Below are 17,646 nucleotides of genomic sequence, written 5' to 3'. Positions count from 1 at the left end.
CCCACCACCACTCTGAATTACACTGGGAAATAAATAATGGCACGTTGGCCCTTTAACACATTTTTTTTCTTAAATGTAACGATTTGTAACACGCCGGGTAAGTGCGTGAGATGATAAATAGCCTCATTCAGTTCCCCAAACACCTTATTAAGGATATCAGTATTTATTGTTCCGCCATATTCCTTATTATAAAACACGTCAATTGCCGCTCTATCAAACATCCCATTGATTTTAACTTCCCTTCAATCCACAGAGACTCCTTTACAGCTCGGGCACATTCATTTCATTCAAAGGGAAACCAAGTGTATTGAGAAGGGGCTAAAGGGAATATATCCTGAGATATGGGTGTAATGTAAGAGGTGGATCGATGGGGTTTATACCGGCATTTTAATTAGAGTGGGAGATGGAAGTGATTGGTGAAACAATGAGCTGTTGTATTACAAACCCTGTGTAGTTTTTTTATACTGATACAGTTGGCAAGTTTTCCTTCAATACTTGCTCTAGAAGCTGCCATATTGATTGATACATTGATTGATATGCATAGGGGTTTAGTCCTGTACTGAAAACCAAGCCGCAATGTGTTGCAGAATTCAGCTACTGTATATTGCAGGTATCTACCATATTCCAGGACAAGCCACGCCCTCTGTTGCTCATGGGTGGGACTTGTCATTTAATGCCAGAGGCGCAAATACCACTGTGGAGGCTCATCAGTTACATAACTGCCCTTTGACTGGTGATGTTAAAGGGAAACTTACTTTCTAATCACCCCGCTCACTGATCAAAGGCCTGGTTCCTCGGGGGCGGGGATATACTGGGTTTGCTGAAACTGGGCAAATATGCCTATAGACATTGATCAGGGATTAACTGACATTATTCTGCCTCCATAAAAAGCTAATTGTTGATTGGTAGCTATTTACCTAATTTATATGCCCCACTAAGTCTGACTTCTACAGTATCTGTACAGCCCTGTATTCAGTAGGAATACCAATTAAAGGGGTAGTTCCCCTTTGAGGTAACTGTTAGAATGATGTAGAGAGGGATATTCTGAAACAATTTGCAATTGGTTTTCATTTTTTATTATTTGTGGTTTTTGAGTTATTTAGCTTATTTATTCAGCAGCTCTCCAGTTTGCAATTTCAGCAATCTGGTTGCTTGGGCCCAAATTCCCCTAGCAACCATGCACTGATATGAATAAGAGACTAGAATATGAACAGAAGAGGCCCGGAAAAAAAAGATGAGTAATGCAAAGTAGTAGTAACAATACAGTAACAATGTGTAGCCTTTGAGAGCATTTGTTTTTAGTTGGGGTCCGTGACCCTCATTTGAAAGCCGGAAAGAGTCATAAGAAAAAGTATAAAAAAATAAATAATACAGACCAATTGAAAAATTAAAGTTAAATTAAAGGTTTACGACTAAACATGATGAATGTTCTGTATTTAGGGCTATAACGTATGTAATTGAGGTTCAGCCTATGCAAAACTGCCTTGGGGGACCCATTGTTTGTATAAAGTAGGACTGCACGACCCTTTCCATTTTGTCTATATTTTACCCTACTGTCACCTGCTGCTGCCATCTTGCCCTGTTCTTGCCATGTTTCTCTATTTATCCCATCCTATCCAGCTGTCACCATCTTGCCCTACTGTCACCATCTCATCTCTGTCTTGCCCTATGGTGACCATATAACTTACTATTGCCCCCCCCTCTGTTGCCATTTTGTCCCACTGTCGCTACCTTACTCTCTTCCTACTAAACATCCATTCTTGGGGACAAAAATCCCCATATAAGGGGGAGGGGATAATCAATGTCCTGCCATCCAGCCCATTCCATGCATTGCACCAACAACCTTTGGTTTAGATGGGATGCATAGCTAGTGGGTTGCATATTGGAATTCCGATGTACAGTACATACAGAAATATACTCCTTTCTCCCATTAGGGGCCAATTTGACACTTGGAACTCAGGGCAAATTCCCTCTCCCTACCCTGAGACACAATCTAGGGGAGCACTGAGCGACTAAAAAGACCAAAATCTCAACCGTTCATCATGAGTAAATATTTATTGAATTAGGGTGGATGCTTCATTTGGGTAGGCGCTCAGAACAACCTGCAGATACACAAAGTCAGGGCCAAATTAGATATGATTGTCTGTGGGCAGATTAGAACATGGATAGAATGTCTGACTGATGTCGGCACTTGCCTTACTCATATTACTTTTGGCATATCAAGTTCTCAAATTAAATTAGCACCAGGGTGTCCTGGGGTCACTTGACTCACTCAATGATATGCTTATCTTGTGAATTTGCCTGTATTGGAGACTAAAGTGCCGCTATTAATACAGGGGAACCATGTTGTGTAATAGGATGAGGAGTTGGCTCCAAAGCTAATGGGTTGTCAAAGGCAAAGTATTATCTTGTATCAGAAAACAATGTAAAATATAGTTTGACGGAAAAATGTTTTTGTCTTTTTATTGTTATCTTTTTGTTGTATATTACCAACAATTTCTGCAGAAGAGACAATACATAATTTTTTGCCCCTTGGAGCTTACAATCTAAGGTCCCTATCACATTTGCGCACATTATGGGTAATTTTACAAGGGGCTAATAAAGCTGGCGTATGGGTTTGGAGTGTTTTTGAGGAAAGCATAGTACCCAAAGTACCAAGCAGACACAGGGAGAACATACCCACTTTGTGCAGATAGGGCCCTGGCTGGGGTCAAACCTAGGTACTTAGCTCATCAAGGAAGCAATGGTGTCTATGGGACAGTCGGGCAAGATGGAGACAGTAGGGAATGTTGGTTATAGAAGGGCAAGAAGGTGACAATATGGAATGATGGTGAGAGTAGGGCAAGATGGAGACAATAGGACAAGATGGAGACAGTAGGACAAGATGGAGAAAGTAGGGCAAGATGGAAACAGTAGGGCAAGATGGAGACAGTAGGGAATGATGGTGACAGTAGGGCAAAAAGGTGACAGTAGGGAATGATGGTGGCAGTAGATCAAGATTGAGACAGTAGAACAAGATAGAGACAGTAGGGCAAGATGGAGACACTTGGGAATGATAATGACAGTAGGCCAAGAAAGTGACAATAGGGAATGATGGTAGCAGATGAGCAAGATGGAGACAGTAGGACAAGATGGGGACAGTAGGGAATGATGGTGGCAGTAGAGCAAGATGGAGACAGTAGGACACGATAGAGACAGTAGGGAATAATGGTGGCTGTAGAGCAAGATGGAGAAAGTAGGTCAAGATGGAGACAGTAGGACAAGATGTAAACAGTAGGGCAAGATGGTGACAGAAGGGCAAGATGTTGACAGTAGGACAGCATGGAAACAGTAGGCCAAGATGGAGACAGTAGGGCAAGATGGAGACAGTAGGACAAGATGGAGACAGTAGGACAAGATGGAGACAGTAGGACAAGATGGAGACAGTAGGGCAAGATGGTGACAGTAGGACAAGATGGAGACAGTAGGACAAGGTGGTGACAGTAAGAAATGGCAGTAGGGCAAGATGGAGAATTATTTAGCAAATAAAATGTAATCCCCCCAATAAACAATATTACTAGTATATATATATATATATATATATATATATATATATATATATATATATATATATATATATATATATATATATCATATACTATGATAAGTTATATATCATTTCATAGAAGGGCAAGAAGGTGACAATATGGAATGATGGTGAGAGTAGGGCAAGATGGAGACAATAGGACAAGATGGAGACAGTAGGACAAGATGGAGAAAGTAGGGCAAGATGGAAACAGTAGGGCAAGATGGAGACAGTAGGGAATGATGGTGACAGTAGGGCAAAAAGGTGACAGTAGGGAATGATGGTGGCAGTAGATCAAGATTGAGACAGTAGAACAAGATAGAGACAGTAGGGCAAGATGGAGACACTTGGGAATGATAATGACAGTAGGCCAAGAAAGTGACAATAGGGAATGATGGTAGCAGATGAGCAAGATGGAGACAGTAGGACAAGATGGGGACAGTAGGGAATGATGGTGGCAGTAGAGCAAGATGGAGACAGTAGGACACGATAGAGACAGTAGGGAATAATGGTGGCTGTAGAGCAAGATGGAGAAAGTAGGTCAAGATGGAGACAGTAGGACAAGATGTAAACAGTAGGGCAAGATGGTGACAGAAGGGCAAGATGTTGACAGTAGGACAGCATGGAAACAGTAGGCCAAGATGGAGACAGTAGGGCAAGATGGAGACAGTAGGACAAGATGGAGACAGTAGGACAAGATGGAGACAGTAGGACAAGATGGAGACAGTAGGGCAAGATGGTGACAGTAGGACAAGATGGAGACAGTAGGACAAGGTGGAGACAGTAGGACAAGATGGAGACAGTAGGGCAAGATGGTGACAGTAAGAAATGGCAGTAGGGCAAGATGGAGAATTATTTAGCAAATAAAATGTAATCCCCCCAATAAACAATATTACTAGTATATATATATATATATATATATATATATATATATATATATATCATATACTATGATAAGTTATATATCATTTCTTGCAGGTAACTCTTTGGATAATCTGTATGCATTTCAAAGAAGAGTGCGGCCAGAGAAATGCCACGTACAAAAGTTTATCAGATATCTCCGTTAGCGCTTCTACTTTTCCTTTTAGCGTGCAGTGGAGGCAACGCCCAAGTGCAAAGGGCAGGTAAGTCATTTCATGTTGCTATTTCAGTGTTGTATCATCTTCTCCTACACTTCCATCATAATAGGCTCAAAGTTTGACCCAACTCTAAGAACCATTCACATACTGTAGGTGTAGTAACCTAATCAAAGAGCAAAGCAAATTCAAGCTGCAGATTGGATCCTATGGGCCATGGGAGAACTTGGCATTTGTTCTGGATGCCTGTCTACCTGAGCATTGGTGAATACATTGCTCTCACCTGAGTCCATGGTGTTCAGATTGCTATAGTATACTCTACATGGCCTAAACTCTGTGGACACCTTTCTAATTCCCAACCAAATAGATTAATATAGATTAATATGAAGCTCTTTACTACAGGCTACAGGCATTCCGTAGACTTGAGGCCATGGCTCAGTGCAGGCCAGTCATGTTCTTTACCCTGGTGAGTCAGGAAAGTGCCTTCTCAAACTTTTGCCACAAAGTAGTCGCGATGCAGTGACACCTGTATCAGCAACGATGGGTGTTCCAATTGTTAGAATGGATGTCCACATATTTTTGGTCATATAATCGGTATACACCTTATAAAATATATCATTAAGGTTCAAAAAAATGCTATAGGAAGGAATAAAGAGAACATTTATGAAAATGTGTGCTACGGACCCAACCCTAGTAGGTCCACCCTTATTTACACCCCTACAATCTCTCTCCCAAGAATCTGAAACTTGTATGCTACTAAACTGCCTGCGCCTGTCCTCATCCAACCCCATTTAGTCTGCTTCAGCTTTCTACTAATGGTTAATCCTAACTTCTGTTTTTGTCCTCTTGAATAAATTAAAATGCTACTGCTGAGATACTTTTGGGTTTTCCAAAAGGAGGACCTGCTGCTCCACTAAACATAAATACTTCACTGCTTCACATCAAGCAACGAATAATTTGCAGTATTGCTATTTGTAACTTTCTGGCACACCACCTATTCCTGGCTGAGGCACCTGCTTTCCACGAGGCTTATCCACTGGCTTCTGCTTGATTTTAATTTCTCTTGCTTCTGCTGATCTCTGGGATTCTAATTCAACTCACAGTTAATCTCAGGTCCTACTGTACATCTTGGAGAACCATCATAACATCCAGTTTAACCTTGGCTCTTTTAGTTGCTATACTTGATATTTGTATATTGACAATTACCTCTATAGGGCAGGGTACAAGAAAGAAAATGTCAATATAGGGAGAGATAGGACTTTGAGAATTCTACTTTATAATGTGGCAGTGGTTTGTGTGTTATTTAGGAGTGAAAAGAGAGATCAGCCCTATGAGCTTGAGCCCTACTGTTGCTTAGTCAAACATGTTCTTCAGAAAATAAATGTTCTTTGCATTGCCCATTGCTCATAAAAGTGCATTAATATAGTCTGCAAGAGACATGCTTAGTGTTGTTATTTTCCTGACTTGCTCAGTTCCATTGTTTTGAATCTTTAGGCTGTAAGAATGTTCACTATGACTTGGTCTTCATCTTGGACACCTCTTCAAGTGTAGGCAAAGAAGACTTTGAAAAGGTTCGGCAGTGGGTAGCAAATTTAGTGGATACCTTTGAAATTGAACCAGATAAGACCCGCGTGGGAGTTGTGCGGTACAGTGGGAAACCTTACACTGAGTTTGATCTGGGAAGATACCAGACTCTGGAGGATGTGAAAGAAGCTGCACGAAATATAAAATATTATGGAGGAAACACCAACACTGGGGACGCACTTCAATATATAACAACGTACAGTTTCTCTGAAGAGGCCGGTGGGAGGCCTAGGGACAGGGCAATTAAAAAAGTAGCCATACTCTTGACAGATGGACGGAGCCAAGATCTGGTGCTGGAACCAGCCACCGCTGCTCATAAAGCAGGAATCAGGATATTTGCCGTAGGAGTTGGAGAAGCTCTGAAAGAAGAACTGGATGAGATTGCCTCCGATCCCAAATCAGCTCACGTCTTCCACGTGTCAGACTACAACGCTATTGATAAGATCAGAGGAATTTTGAGAAGAAGGCTCTGTGAAAGTAAGTTCATCATGTTCTTGTAATTTCTTTCCTGCATAATCTCGGGCTTTCAAAGACTCAGTAGGCCAAATATTTGGATTCACCCTCTTTTTTTAGTTGTATCTCTTTAACTATTGCTATTCATATTTACTTCTGTTGTTATTCTTTTGTATCCATAAGAAACAGATGTTCTCCGTCAAAAAGTGGTCAACCTCATACTCTGAAGACTACAACAGCTCAACACCACTATCTGAGTACACTAGGTAACCTAAACTCCATCAGATTTACCTGTTCCTTATATTGGCTTATTACAGGACTTTATTATTGGGGTACAAATAGGGGCAACAGTCCTGGCCATCACATATTGTGGGACACCACAGAGAAGCAGCTGGAAATGTTGAAGATAATTTTCTATAATAATACAAAATAATATCAACTGGGCAATGTGGGGACAGTAAAGTAGAGCAGTATGACATTTTCCCAACCTCCAATGCTTCCAATAACTGCTCCTTGGTAATGCTCCACCATTTGTGATGCCCAGGTCTGTTGCCCCTATTTGCACTCTCATTAATAAAGTTCTTGACTTTCCAAATATAAGGAACAGGCAAATCTGCTGCAATTACCAGGTTATCTTAAAAGTACATAGATCATCATGTTGGAATGCTTGGACATCTCAGAAGTTTGAGGTTGGCTGGTCTGGAGGACACGTGTTTCTTGTGGACACAACAGAATGGCACCAGAAGTGTAAAGCTTTTTTTCAAGCTCCACTATCCTTCCCTACTTCTCTCCTTACTTAACCTTCTCTTATATTTATCTCCTAATGTCTGTTGTCATCTGAGACCCTTTCACATCAACTAATATGAGTGATGCTCTCACCCCGATTACCACATGGAAGCTGAGTGGTTCCATCAAGTGAGAATTAGTTGCCTGCATTTGCCAAGCTATATGAAGTTTATTTACATATCTTTGTGTTATTAATTCTGCATTCTGATCTTTCCCCCCCCATGTTTGGATGATCTTTATATTGGACTTAATAGATTTGCTAAAACAATATATAATAGTCTATATAACAATACAAAATTGGAGAGATTGACTCATATTCATACGGATACAACAGCAACTTTCATTCATTTTTTCATTATTCAGACATGTCCCAAAAAATCTGCAAAGCCATGAGGTTTCCATTGGCCAAATATACTGGGTTTTCAATATTTTTGAAGTAGAATGCATTGCGCAGTAGGGCGCATGTTGTCATTTATACCTGCCAGGCACTTTACATCCAGCCTCCCAAAATAGATGACTGAGTTGCCACCAATGAATACAGTGCTGCCTGCATTTGGCATGTGGGGTTAGTGGGGTGGCACCTAAGCACCCCTTCTTCTGCCCCCTACCGCGGGAGATTTAGTCGCCTGGCGACTAATCGCCTCTTCATCAAGGCGACAATCTCCCTGAACTGCCACCCCCCTGCCTTTCGCCTGTTATAACGAGAAAACGCCAGCGCAGTGGCACTCACGGAGCTTCAATTTCCGAAGTTGCCTCACGAGGAAACTTCGGGCGACTTCGGAAATCGAATCGCCGCAAGTGCATTACCGCAGGCGATTTTTCATTTTAGAAGGCAGAAGATTGTCGCCCTGAAGAAGAGGTGATTAGTAGCCAGGCAACTAAATCTCCCCGAATCTGCCCGTGTGCCCCTGCCCTAAACTTCGATTTTGCAAAAACAGTAAAAAAATAAATAATGGAAAGTAAGTCTTTATTTTTGGGGAACAATCTGAAAGCAACTGAACTGAAAAAAGTGTTTGACAGGTGAACAACCCCTTTAATTATATCTTAGTTGGGATCAAGTACAAGCTACTGTTTTATTATTACACAAAAAAAGGAAATCATTTAAAAATTTGGATTATTTGGATAAAATAGAGCCTATGGAAGACTGCTATTCCATAATTCGGTGATTTGTGGATAATGGGTTTCTGTATCCCATAACTGTGTGTGTGTGTGTGTGTATGTATATATATATATATGTTTATATATATATATATATATATATATATATATATATATATATATATATATATATATATATATATATATATATATATATATATACAGGGGCTCATTTATAAACTTTGTGCAGGGCAGATTGGTTCACACAGTGAATATATTTGTCCTGCGCATGGTCATATTTATAAAGCTGAATAAGAGTGTGCAAACAGAATTGCGAATTTTTTCTCACTATGCGAATGAGCATCTTTAAATATGTCAAAAATCGCAAAATTTATGTGCACACGTCACAACTTTGGTGGCGGAGAAAATATTTGCAAAACAGTTTTGCAAATTATGCATTTACGTTACTGTCAACGCTATTTTGGCGCACAACAAACCTCGCACAGTGGCACACTCGCGCAAACTCCCGTGTCATTTGCGAAAATTTATTTACAATGCAAATTTGAAAAAACACAGAAAAACGGGCAGAGCAGTACAAGTTATTAGAGTTAAGGAAAAAGCATGAGCAATACAATCATTTGCGAATAAATAGGCGATGCGTGAACTTTATAAAAGATCCCCACTGATTAGATGGAGAACTGCCATATTGTTTCCCTTAGACAGTACAGGTATAGGAACTTGTATTTTGAATGCCCGGGGGGTTTTCTGGATAAGGGATCTTTCTGTAATTTGGATCTCCATATATTTAAAATTCATTTAAACATTAAATAAACCCAATAGGCTGGTTTTGCCTCCAATAAGGATTAATTATATCTTAGTTGGGATCAAGTACAAGCTACTGTTTTATTATTACACAGAAAAAGAAATTCAGTTTTAATCATCGGAATTATTTGATTAAAGTGGAGTCTATGGGAGACGGCCTTCTTGTAAACCGGAGCTTTCTTGATAATGGGTTTCTGGATAACAGATGCTATACCTGTACAGGAATTTTATAGAAGTGTATGATCTCTGCTAAGAATATGACAGCTGTGGCTCATGTTTATCAATGAAACTTGGCAGTTTGTGCAGATTTACAATATTACAGTAACCTTTTCGGAACACCTTGCCCTCTGTACTGCACTTTGTGACTCAGGCAGCTGCTTGTACAGGAGTGAGCTCCAGAAATCACCTGGGGAATTTCCTGTGAAATTCACGAAACAGCCTCCAAAGTCAACGGCCGTCCAAATAATGTTGACGCGTGACGGTTTTGACGTGAACGACTTTTCCGATGTACGTCCAAAACTTTTTTTGCGAATTTTCACACTAGTTACTCAGGAATTCAACGCGAATTCACACCTGGCAAATTTATTCGCCCATCACTAGTTCTGTGACTCAGAGCTGCCTTTAAAGGGGTTTGTTCACATTTAAATGAACTTTTAGTATAATATAGAGGGTGATAGTTTTAGACAACTGGACTAAAAAGGGGTGGTTCACCTTTAAGTTCAATTTTAGTATGTTCTAGATCTAAGCAACTTATCAATTGGTCTTCATTATATTTTTTATAGTTTTTTTTTAATTATTTACCTTCTTCTTCTGACTCTTTCCAGCTTTCAAAAGGGAGGGGGGTCACTGACCCCATCTAAAAACAATTGCTCTGTAAGGCTACAAATGTGTTGTTATAATTGATGGATGGATGAATAAATTTGTCAGGCAAATTTGCGGGGAATTTCCACATTTCGTCACCGGCAAATACATTTGTGAAACTCCCACTAAAATTCTGCAGCGAAAATTCTCCGGCGTCAAAAAAATTTGGAAAGTCGCTTGCATGGAAACCATTGCACGTCAACACCATTCGGACGCCCATTGACTTTAACTCAGGCATCAAAATTAATGCGAATTGACACAGGCGTCAACATTCTAGTTTCGTGAAATTTTCGGGGATAACGGAAATACAACATGGAGACAGATGGTAGTAGGGGAAGAAAGTGACAAATTGATAAGATAAGATAGCGAAAAAAAAGTACAAGTTGATCCAGGGACTGGTCCTATTTTGGAGTCAGGAAGGAATTTTTCCACCTCTGAGACAAATTGGAGAGGCTTCAGATGGGGTTTTTTGTAGGGATGCACCGAATCCAGGATTCGGTTCGGGATTTGGCCTTTTTCAGCAGGATTCGGATTCGACCGAATCCTTCTACCCGGCCGAACCGAATCCTAATTTGCATATGCAAATTAGGAGCTGGGAGGGAAATTGTGTGACTTTTTGTCAGAGAACAAGGAAGTAAAAAATGTTTCCCCCTTCCCGCCCCTAATTTGCATATGCAAATTAGGGTTCGGATTCGGTTCGGTATTCGGCCGAATCTTTCACGAAGGATTCGGGGATTCGGCCGAATCCACAAAAGCATCCCTAGTTTTTTGCCTTCCTCTGGATCAACTGGCAGTTAGTCAGGTTATATATAGACTTCAGTTTGAACTTGATGGACGTGTGTCTTTTTTCAACCTCACTTACTATGAAAAGTCAGAAGGTTGTTGATTTACAGGTATAAGATCTGTCATCCGGAAACCCATTATCTAGAAAGGTCTTCTCCAACAGACTAATATAATTATAGTCATACTTATAATAAAAATCTTTTTCGAAGGCAAAACAATCCTATTGTGTGTAATGTTTAAATGATTTTTAGTAGACTTTGGGGCTCATTTATTAAGGATCGAGTTGTTTTTTCCAACGAAATTCGAGTTTTCAAGATTCATTTTTTTTGGTCAAAAAGTATTTTTTTTTAGGGATTTGTTATACCCTGACCCACGAAATAGCTTGAACCTGAAAATACCCCGTCTAAAACCTGCCGAGATCATGTAGGAGTCAATGGCAGAAGTCCCTTGACCCATTTGAAGATGTTTGTAGGCTTCGCGATGTTCGAGTTCTATCAATTAGAGCCATTCGAGATTATTTTTCGCTGAAAACTCACTTCATTTGAGTTTCCCGGTTCTATTCGAGTTTGTCCTTAAATTGGAGACCGTTCGAGGTTTTAAAAAGCTCACGTTGCTGTAAAATTCGACCTTTGATAAATAACCCTCTTAAAGTATGGAGATTAGTGTTGGGTGAATAAATTTGCCTGGCATTCCGCATTTCGCCACTGGCGAATAAATTTGTGAATCTCCGGCTAAAATTCGCCGGCGTTAACATTTTTTGGACGCAGGTCTGAAAAGTCGCTCGCTTCACAATTGGCGTCAACGTCAGCTGCTTGGACGTGGGATTGTCACGATTTTTCATGAAAATGTCTGATTTTCTAAATTTTTTTCATAAAATGTCAGAATTTCAAGATTTTTACGTGAAAATGTCAGAATTTCACAAGTTTTTTGTGATATTTCACATTTCCCGCTTTTTACGTGAATTTTCCACTGTTTCGCGAATTTCGAAAATTTTGCGGGAAATTCACGAATTTGTCGGCGAAGCAAAACAGGAGAAATTCGCCCATCACTGATGGAGATCCAAATTATGGAAGACCCGTTATCTGGAAAACTGAGTATTCCAGAGAACAGGTCCCATACTTGTACTTTCTGGTTTGGAGCTGTAGGAAAACTACCGGGGCAGAATCGTATGAAGGTTAGATAATGCAATGGGGGGTCCGGCAAACCCTATTTAGCCCCCCAGCCCCAGCCCTGCTGTCAGTCTGATCTCTCTGTAGGACTGAAAGAATTTTCCAGCTCTCACTGGACTGAAATAGCCAGAGATAGTTGTCCATCTATTTGGGAAGGCTCCATTGAGTCCAGGCATGTGTATTTATAAGGTTACAGCTTGGCCAATGCACATGATCTGCCCGGGCCCCTTTATAGCGTCAGAAAGGGGAATAAAAGGACTAAAGGCAACATAACTGACTCCGGAATGAGAATCATTTTAATCTGAGAGTCTATTTATTCAGGAAATGCATCAGCTAAAAATACCCATTTGCATCTGAGGTTACCGCTCGTATCCTGATTGGCCGCTGCATAGCAACCAATCAATTTGTATTAATAGAAAGCGAAATACCGAACTGGAAACTGAACCCCGGAGCTTGGTTTTTTTTTCTTTTTTTGATGTTCCAATAATAATAAAGTGTCGGGGCCGCAGCTAAACGTGAGGTTTCCAAACGCCATATTGTTTTATATTTTTTATAGGTGGGGCTGCCGTGTTTATGTCATTAAACTTTTACCCCAATATGTAATAAAAGGGTCTACGTTAGCCCAGGAGCAGTAAACCCACAGCAACCAATAAGATGTTTGCTTTTAAACAGGTGACCAGTAAATCCTTCCTGCTGATTGGTTGCTATGGGTTGCCGCTCCTGGGCCGATTTATCTACATTCTTATTTTAGTGGTTTTAAGTTTTTTTTGAAATCGTGATTAAAGATGTGGTTCACCTTGAAGTTAACTTTACTATGTAGTAGAATGTCTAGTTCTAGGCAACTTTTCAATTGGTCTTCATTATTTATTTTTTTTATAGTTTTTAGATTATTTGCCTTTTTCTTCTGACTCGTTCCAGCTTTTCTCCACTTTCTATTCAGGCCTCTAATATTCATATTCCAAACCAATGAACGGTTTCTAGGATAATTTGGACCCTAGCAACCAGATTGCTAAAACTACAAACTGGAGAGCCACTGAAAAAAAAGCTAAATAACTCAAAAACCAAAAATAATAAAAAATGAAAACCAATTGCAGATTGTCTCAGAATATCCCTCTCTACATCATACTAATTTAAAGGTGAACCACCCCTTTAAACGAATTTTACCCTAAAACCACGAATGCCATGTCATTTATTTAAAGATCCGTAAAAAAGAAACTGAACTATCCGAATAAAGATATGAAAACCTTTATAAATTACTAGAGTAAAAAAAAACCTGAAAAAAAGTCTGAATGGTAGTGATGGACGAATTGCTCACGTTTCGCCAAAGAATCTGTGAATTTCCCGCGAAATTTGCGAAACATCGAAAAATTGAGGAAACTCGAAAATTGATACCCGCATCAATTTTGACGCTGCCGCTAAAGTCAATTTTTCGATGCCGGTGAATTTTCGCCGGAGTTTCGCAAATTTAATCAACGATGGCAAAATTTGTTTTTTATTTGCCCATCACTACAGAATGGCTAAAAAAAGGGTCTAATAGGATCAGCGCAGTTCCCATTGACTTCTATGGGACCTCGACTGCTGCTTTTACTTGGCAATGTTTTTTGTTAAGTTTTTCGTGGTTTTTACACTTTAGAAATAATTTTTATAGAAAGATATTTGATTTGTGAAAAAATAGAACTTCGAATGTTAGTAAGTAGGTGCCTTAACTCCCTATGTAATAAAAGGCACTAAGTTTGCCCAGGAGCAGTAACCCATAACAACCAATAGGATGTTTGCTTTTAAACAGGTGACCAGTAAATGCTACCATCTGATTGGTTGCTATGGGTTACTGCTCCTACTTAGTGCCTTTTATTACATAACCCAGTATGTGTATTATATTATATTACATAACCCTGTATGTGTCTTATATTATATTACAGAACCCTGTATGTGTCTTATATTATATTACAGAACCCTGTATGTGTCTTATATTATATTACAGAACCCTGTATGTGTCTTATATTATATTACAAAACCCTGTATGTGTCTTATATTATATTACAGAACCCTGTATGTGTCTTATATTTTATTACATAACCCTGTATGTGTCTTATATTATATTACATAACCCTGTATGTGTCTTATATTATATTACAGAACCCTGTATGTGTCTTATATTATATTACAGAACCCTGTATGTGTCTTATATTATATTACAGAACCCTGTATGTGTCTTATATTATATTACAGAACCCTGTATGTGTCTTATATTATATTACAAAACCCTGTATGTGTCTTATATTTTATTACATAACCCTGTATGTGTCTTATATTATATTACAGAACCCTGTATGCGTCTTATATTATATTACATAAGCCCTCAGATATTGGAGCAGGCGGTGTCGCTATCACTTTAAGAATATATCCCCAGTTAGTAGATAAGCAGAGGCAGAACTAACAGATATTATGTTCAGTCTTTAGCCGGTGACATTGAGGGATTGTTGGCTGGAAAGGGCTGTCACTTTTCTACTGAATGGGAAATGTCAGCCTTGCTGGGACACAGTAACGACGTTCCTCCTCGTTAGCATTTCCTAAGAAAGTGCTGAAAACTATAACCCTTGATAATCCCCTTCCCTTCCAGGGGATCCCGCTAAGAAACTGTCCACTTGCCATTATATTAGCCACACTTCACAGACAGGGATCACTAATTAACTAATAGGTACAATAATCTATTATTCACAGTCTAGACTGGGCCCCTCTCCCTCTGCTTACATCTCCTTAAAGGGTTGTTCCCCTTTAAATTAACTCTTAGTATGATGTAGACTAGAGAGTGATATTCTGAGACAATTTGTAATTGATTTTCATTTGTTATTATTTGCGGCGACCAATCTCCCCAAACTCCTTCCCTCAATCTGCGCTGGCTAAAATGAAAAAACGCCGGCGCTAATCACACGCAGTGATGAGGCAACTTCGGAAAACGAATTGCCGCGTGTGATTAGTGCCAGCGTTTTTTCATTTTAGTGGGCGCAGATTGAGGGAAGGCATTTGGGGAGATTGGTCGCCGCAAAAACGAGGAGATTAGTCACCAGACGACCAAATCTCCCCAAAACGCCCAGTGTGGCCTGACCCTAAAATGTTATAGAATGGCCAATTCTAAGCAACTTTTCAGCTGATCTTTATTTATTTATTTTTCAATAGTTTTTTTTTTTTTAATTATTTGCCTTCTTCTCCTGATTTTTTCTAACTTTCAAATGGGGGTCACTGACCCTCACCAAAAAAAACAAACAAATGCTCTGTAAGGCTACACATTTATAATTATTGCTATTTTTATTCCTCATCTTTCTATTTAGGTCTCTCCAATTCATATTCCAGTCTCTTATTTAAATCAATGCATGGTTGCTAGGGGAATTTGGACCTTAGCAACCAGATTGCAGAAACTGCAAACTGGAGAGCTGTTGAATAAAAAGCTAAATAACTCAAAAACCACAAATAATAAAAAATGACAACCAATTACTAATTGTCTCAGGATATCACTCTCTACATCATTCTAACAGTTAATTTAAAGGGGAACAACCACTTACATTTTTCATCTAGACAGATTCAAAGAGACGTAGAAAAAAGGTTAGTTGTCCTTTAATATTATGCAGTAGGTGGAAGAACTGTATCCTGTATGGTCTTTATTGGAAAAACCCAATTAAGCTTCCCCCCTTGTTATCTAATTACAAGCAGTGCAGATGTGTTTGAAGGGGCCGTGGGTAATTGAAGGAGCACTTTTATTATAAATCATTGGTAACCGGCCAAAAAAAGGGAGGGAGTCCCCTGCATAACTCTGTCTTTCACTGAATCCATTGTTCTCTCCGCACAATAAACTTCCAGATACAAAGAAACAAGAGCCAATCAGGTTTTAGTATTTTTTAAAATCCGAATATTACAATCTCAAAAAATTCTATTTTTTTTTCACTAGAAAACACAAATTTCTAGAGGAAAAAAAAATTGAATTTTTTGAGATTTATTATACCCGATGCTGCAAAATTCTTAATCCAAATCTCAGACCTGTCGAGGTCCTATATAAATCAGTGGGAGAGGCGCCTACAGTAGAACCCCCATTTTAAGTTTTTCAGGGGACCAGATATAATCGTGTAAAATCCAGGAAAATGGAAAATCAGGGAAATGTGTTATGTATAATATATAGGTGGGACCTTAACAACAATGCAAAATGAAGGAAAACTTAAAATCAGGGGATGTAAAATTGAGGTTTCACTGTATCTCAATTTGAAGTTTTTTGTGGTCTGCTCTGGTTTAGCCCGAAAATTTGACCTCTTCTAGGTTTTCGGGCAAAAACTCAAAAAATTCAAGAGAAAAGCCAGAAAAATTTGAGTAATTTGAGAAAAAACCAGAAGAATTTGAGAAATTTGGGAACAAGCGAGAAGAATTTGAGTAATTTGGGAAAAAGCCAGAAGAATTTGAGAAATTTGGGAAAAAGCCAGTGGCGATGAGTAAATTGGGAAAAAGCTAGAAGAATTTGAGTAATTTGGGAAAAAGCCAGATAGATTTGAGAAATTTGGGTTTTTGCTCAGTTTTATCGAGTTTTTCTGAGATAAATTCAGATTTTAATAAATAACCCCCTAAAACTTCATGCAGGGACATCAGATGCCTCATAAAATCACAAAGGAACGGCTCCCCTAGTGGCCAGATAACAGAACGATTCTTTGCATTCCGTTCCACCATGTGACACACACAAATACCAAGATGGCGTCACGCGTGAGGTTGTAACTCATGAAAAACAGAATGATGATTTTACGAGACAAACTGGTTTCTAGGAGCATAAACACATGCGGAATGCGGCTGCAGTGGGTGGTTGGTGCCTCTGGCAATAAAACCCACGCCTACAAATTTGGGAAACATATTAATATTGTTAATGTTTTAATCGTTTTAAAGTCGTGTTCTGACAAAATACTGAGAGCGGCCTGAAACAACCTGTGTGTGTGCGTTTCCATAGAAAAGAGAAAATATTACTTTCAGCATGTCGGGTCTTGTATAGATTTATATACAAGATTAAATATCTATATTTTTTACTTACACCTTAATTATGGGTCATTTAAAGGGAAATGACAGCTGTACCCTCTTTATAATCAGTGTTATTTACCCATAAACAAGGAGGAAAGTGGTAGATAAATAGTTACAGACCTATAGTATCCAGGTGGTACTTACTATGGAGTCTGTGCAAATGAAATGCTTCTTATATCCAGGCCGCAAGTCATGTGACGACTCTATTCTCTATACATTTCCCATTATCTGGGCATAAAAAAGCCATTGATTTTCTTCTTGATTGGTTTAGTGATGGCCGTGATTCCTTTTAGATTTGAATTCTGAAGCCAGTTGAGTTCTAACCTATAACTTTATTTCTGTGCAATTGTCTCTTGAAGTTACTGGTACTGCGATGGGTGCTGTTTGCCCCTTCTATGCTAAT

The 17,646-nt window shown here is 39.2% G+C and overlaps 1 protein-coding gene across 1 annotated transcript in view; it reads left to right on the top strand.

Moving 5' to 3' along the window:
• Positions 1-17,646, top strand: part of LOC108719434 (collagen alpha-1(XXII) chain) — a 165,231-nt gene that overhangs the window by 19,892 nt on the left and 127,693 nt on the right. Inside the window, exons 2-3 of the mRNA XM_018268284.2 lie at positions 4,544-4,689; positions 6,136-6,702. Of these exons, the coding sequence (XP_018123773.1) occupies positions 4,596-4,689; positions 6,136-6,702 (661 nt within the window). The 5' untranslated portion in view covers positions 4,544-4,595. The remainder of the gene's footprint in view (positions 1-4,543; positions 4,690-6,135; positions 6,703-17,646) is intronic.

The sequence above is a fragment of the Xenopus laevis genome, chromosome 6L, assembly GCF_017654675.1.
Source record: "Xenopus laevis strain J_2021 chromosome 6L, Xenopus_laevis_v10.1, whole genome shotgun sequence".
In the NCBI taxonomy this organism is placed as follows: domain Eukaryota; kingdom Metazoa; phylum Chordata; class Amphibia; order Anura; family Pipidae; genus Xenopus; species Xenopus laevis.
This window is presented reverse-complemented; position numbering and strand designations above follow the sequence as displayed.